Source organism: Genypterus blacodes, unplaced genomic scaffold (assembly GCF_046128005.1).
Source record: "Genypterus blacodes isolate CSIRO-AG114 ecotype Tasmania unplaced genomic scaffold, CSIRO-AGI_Gbla_v1 ptg000351l_1, whole genome shotgun sequence".
NCBI classification, from domain to species: Eukaryota; Metazoa; Chordata; class Actinopteri; order Ophidiiformes; family Ophidiidae; genus Genypterus; species Genypterus blacodes.
Window position 1 is genome coordinate 7,501 of NW_027467135.1, and position 5,000 is coordinate 12,500.

The 5,000-nt window shown below is 44.7% G+C and overlaps 1 protein-coding gene across 1 annotated transcript in view; it reads right to left on the reverse strand.

The window, feature by feature from the left end:
* Window positions 1-5,000, reverse strand: part of pou2af2 (POU class 2 homeobox associating factor 2) — an 11,752-nt gene that overhangs the window by 103 nt on the left and 6,649 nt on the right. The window contains exons 3-5 of the mRNA XM_076138206.1: window positions 4,489-4,528; window positions 3,473-3,777; window positions 1-2,680 (exon numbers count right to left, since the gene is read on the reverse strand). The exon at window positions 1-2,680 is cut by the window's left edge and continues 103 nt beyond it. Coding sequence (XP_075994321.1) covers window positions 2,255-2,680; window positions 3,473-3,777; window positions 4,489-4,528 — 771 coding nt within the window. The 3' untranslated portion in view covers window positions 1-2,254. The remainder of the gene's footprint in view (window positions 2,681-3,472; window positions 3,778-4,488; window positions 4,529-5,000) is intronic.

Consider the following 5,000-nt stretch of genomic DNA (forward strand, 5'->3'; position numbering starts at 1 on the left):
CACACTTACATTAAGGCATTTATTAATGCAGACTTTCATATATATATATCTATATCTATATCTATAGATATAGATATTAAATGAAGAGAACACTAGACTCAGCATTTTGTCAGATCAATGAGGATTTACTCATTTGACATCTTGAAATAAATATGAATATAAATAATAGATAATGATAAATGTGTCATTTTAAATATAAATGAGTTTATAAATAGTATTTGATCCCTAAACCTTGTCTAGATGATCTGATCTATATTTATATTTCTAGAAGCTTTGCTGCTCCCTCAGGCAGCTCAGCCTGATGAGGCTCCATGTGTTCACATTGGTTTGATGATCATGACATGATCACTGCACATGATCATGTAAGAATCATAGAGATGAAGCTATGTTGTGTCTTCATATTCATTTTAGACATGAAAGCATGAATGTGCATCCATGTACCAGAGCCACAGCTGCACACATCTGGGAGTGCATTCCAGCACAAACACACTAACAAACTTAACTTATTAACTCCTCTGTTCTTTTCTGCTCTTATCATTATCATTATTATTATTATTATTATTATGATCATTCTCATTGTTGTTGTTGTTGTTGTGTTATTATACACGTATGTGTGTGTTCAGATGTCACTGATTGACTCCAGGTAGTCTCGGTTAAATGTTGCTGAGTGTTTTCCCTCCATGTGTTCAGCGCCGCACACACACACGCGCACTGTTCACCTCGGTCCGCTGTTCACATTATCACTAATGTTCACAAGCTGCTCGGCTGCTGCAGCAGTGATGCAGGCGCGACATCTAGCGGCCACAAAGGGGAGTGTATGATTCTACACTGAGCCGCTCCGTGTTTATTCACTCCAGCAGACTTTAACTTCATGTTTCTCTGTTTGATGCAGCGTTTATTCACATAATGAGGCCGAAATCAGAAAGGATTTAGCTTTGTAGACACACACACGCACACACATGTACACGCACACACATGTACACACACACACATGTACACACACGTACACACATGTACACACACACATGTACACACACACGCACACATGCACACACACGTACACACATGTACACACACACACATGTACACACACACACACGCATGTACACACACACACACGCATGCACATGTACACACACGCACACACACATGTCCACACACACGTAGAGCTACATTCCTCCTCTTCAGTCAGTTTGTGTGTCTTGATTAAAGCTCATTTATAAATAAAGACATTGCAGAGTGAAACCTTGGTCTTCATCTTCATACTTGTGAATGAATAAATAGATGTACAGCTCAGGAGCTGTAACAGCCAGTGTCTCTGTGGTGATTGTGTGTTTGTCAGATAGGAACAAAGACACAAACAGATGTTAACAGATGGATCATGAACCCTGAGCGTCCATCAGAGGCTCTCTGCTCTCTGACCTCACCTTTCCTTCAGCAGATGTTCCTTATTTAGATACATGTCATACTTGAGTTGTTCTTTACACACGTTAGCGCTCATCCAGGCTGCTGTTGGTTGGACAAAGGTTTTCATTCTTCCCTGTATAAATGTTAAACTAAATACATTTAGAATAATAGAGATTGGGGCTAAAATGATAATCAGAAAATAACAAATGCAAATTTAAAAAGACGCCTTTGCCAAACTTAAGCTTTTCAATGACAAAACATACAAATCAGCTTTTTTTCCCAATTGGACTGGTTGATGATATAAATAAGATAAACACTCAGATTTACAATAGAACCACAGAAATGCATCACTTAGTCAGGATCGTTCAAATATAAACAGTTACAAAATCAAAGAAATGCAACAATACAGGAGGAACTCTGAAGCATGAACGATCCCATCAGAATGACATCATCATCATCATCATCATCATCCTCATCCTGTAGAGATCAATGCATCTAAGCAGGATGTTGAACAGAATAAAGTGTAAGGATGGAAATCACCTCAAAGATGTTTGATGGAAAAAAGAGTTTTGAAGAGGGATTTGAAGAAGCTGTTTGTTTTCACTCCATGTGAGACACGGTGATACACTTAGGTCTCTCTGCACTACGTCACATCTAACAATCTTAGTGAAAGCTCTCCCACAGCAGGAGACCTCACAGAAACATCCCCCCTGTCAGCTCAGAGTCATTCTCTTACACTCTTACACAAGAACCAATCACTTAAATCCTTCTACAGTGTCAAGTGCTTGATGAGTTCATGAAGCTTGTGACAGCTTTAGACAGAGTGTGGTACTCTTCCTCCTCCTCATCAGTAAGACCTCCTGATCTCATAGGATGACCAGGAGCTGACTCCGTCCTCTTTAGCCCAGGTGGAGTGAGGCTCAGAGTTGAGGGGGAGGCTGCTGTGGCCCTCAGGAGCCTCCTCCGTCACCATCTTGGACACCAGGTCATTGGTCATATATGGAGTGCAGGGGAAGGAGGAGGGGGGCAGGTAGGAGCTGCTGGTGGTTAAGGGGTGGTAGTGGGCATCCTCCAAAGAATGCAGAGTGTAGGGCTGGCTGGTGGAGACGGGGCCCATGGAGGAGCCTCGACTGGGGGATCGGTACTGGGAGGGGCTTCCTGCAGGTTCTGGGCTGGGCATGGAGGGCGGGACACTGACAGGGGCCATGGTGTCTGCACACAGGGCCTCCACCTGAGGCACAGACTCTGGAACCGACTGCTCCCACGAGTCCCTCTGAGGACAGGAGAGAGAAAAGTGAAGGTCAATACACACAATCAACTCTTAGATACTCAAGAGTGTCACTCAGAATGAGCCGGGGAGATGGAGACAGGGCTTTAGTGGAACATGTGAACATGTGAACATGTGAACACCTGAACATGTGAACATGTGAACTCTCTTTGTGGAGAGATGAAGCATTCACACTCCAGTTTGAGAGGTTTGTCACAGTTTGCACCTATCAGAGTGGTTGATCTTTAATAGCTGGGAGGTTTTTGCTGCTTATATATTTGTAGTTTGTCTGTTTGTCATATTTTGGTGGGACTTGGCTGAGGGAGGAGTGGGTCCGTGTGAAGATGATGATGATGATCGGACATGAGAAGCATTCTGAGCTAAAAGTCTCATTATCAGACTATCTGAGGACCTTTCTGCCTTGCTGGAGGTATGAGTGAACTGTAGTGACTCTTATGTGTGTGAACTCTCGTGTCGAGGCTCACCGTCGTGTCTCAGATGGAACGATGCTGACAAGCATGTTTATGCTTATTGTACAGACGTCCAGATCCAGATCCAGATCCAGATCCAGATCCATAGTCTCTCCTATTGAAGGACTTTGGTTCAGATTGAGATCTGGATCTGGATCTGGATCTGCAGACTGAGCTCTATACACGACCTGAAACCTGAGAACTGACGGACAAGCTGTCATCTTAAAGCCCAGGAACTCAGGGACCTACAGTCTCTTTAGAATCAATGTCCTGATAACACACACACACACACACACACACACACACACAGAGCTCTCCTGCATTTTACCAGAAATAGATGTGAGGACTCCCCGCTGAAGGGGGGCAGCAGGGAGGAGAGGGCGGAGGAGGGCAGGAAGGAGCCCCCGCTGCTGGAGAAGGCCGCGGCGCTGCGATAGTCTCCAAAGGTCTCAGGGTAGTAGTTATCTATGAGAGAGGAGTAGCTGCTCATGGCCGGGGCCTCGGAGCCCAGAGCTTTGTTCCCCAGAGAGGACGAGTACACGTCAGGGGAGAACTGCTTAGTGGACGGGCAGAAGTCCGTCTCTGAGATGAAGGGACGTCTCATGCTGTAGTAACCAGGCAACATGTGAGAGCCTGCAGAGAGGTCAGGGGGCACAGAGGTCACAACCTGGCAACACAGCTTGGTGTGTCAGTGTATCAGAGTGTGTACCTGTGCAAGAGTGCAAGAGTGTAAGTGTGTAAGTGTGTGAGTGTGCGAGTGTGCGAGTGTGTAAGTGTGTGAGTGTGTTTGAGTGTAAGTGTGTGAGTGTGTGAGTGTGTTAGAGTGTAAGTGTGTGAGTGTGTTAGAGTGTAAGTGTGTGAGTGTGTTAGAGTTTAAGTGTGTGAGTGTGTTAGAGTGTAAGTGTGTGAGTGTGTTAGAGTGTGTGAGTGTGTTAGAGTGTAAGTGTGTGAGTGTGTTAGAGTGTAAGTGTGTGAGTGTGTTAGAGTGTGTGAGTGTGTTAGAGTGTAAGTGTGTGAGTGTGTTAGAGTGTAAGTGTGTGAGTGTGTAAACGTGTCGCCTCCTCAGCCTGGAATCTTTCTTGTTAGATAAAAGTTCAGTGTGTGTGTGTGTGTGTGTGTGTGTGTGTGTGTGTGTGTGTGTGTGTGTGTGTGTGTGTGTGTGTGTGTGTGTTTGTGTGTGTCCTCTAATGCCTTTGGTTTCATGGTGAGTAAGTGTGAGCTTTTCAAAGTGTTGATCATGTCTTTAGTATGTTGTATGTAGTATGTATGTAGTTGCATCCTGGAGTCCATCAGTCTATCACACATGGAGCAGAGTTTGTTTGTGAGGTACAGACAGATTCTCACCTGGCATCTGGACGAATGAAGGCGGTGTGGTTGATCCTCCCTGGGACACAAAGAAGAAGAAGAGACATTAGTTTGTTTCCTCATCTGCTGTGAGTCAGACAGGTTCTTGTTCCTCATGTATGAGCTGGAGAGACCTGGAGAGACCTGGAGCCCGGCTGAAGCCCGGCTGAAGCCTCTTAAGCAGGACTTAATCATTCCATAAAAGAAGCTGGACCACATGTTTGTCTCATGTTCTGACAGAATCCATCAGAACTCTATTTAAAGTCATGCTCCTCCTGTGATGTCCAGTCTAAACTCCATGCTTACACACATGTGGAGGATCTGGTGACACAGAGTCAGAGGAGTCAGAGGAGTCACAGCTCCTCTACAAACCCTCAGACTCACACAGCTGCTGTTTATCTTCTCACTCCACCTTCATCTGAAGTTATCATGGCTCAGTTACATCATCATCCTCTCATCTCCACCTCACAAAGTCAATTTGAAAGTTTTATTTTGGTCTTCAAAGTCATCAT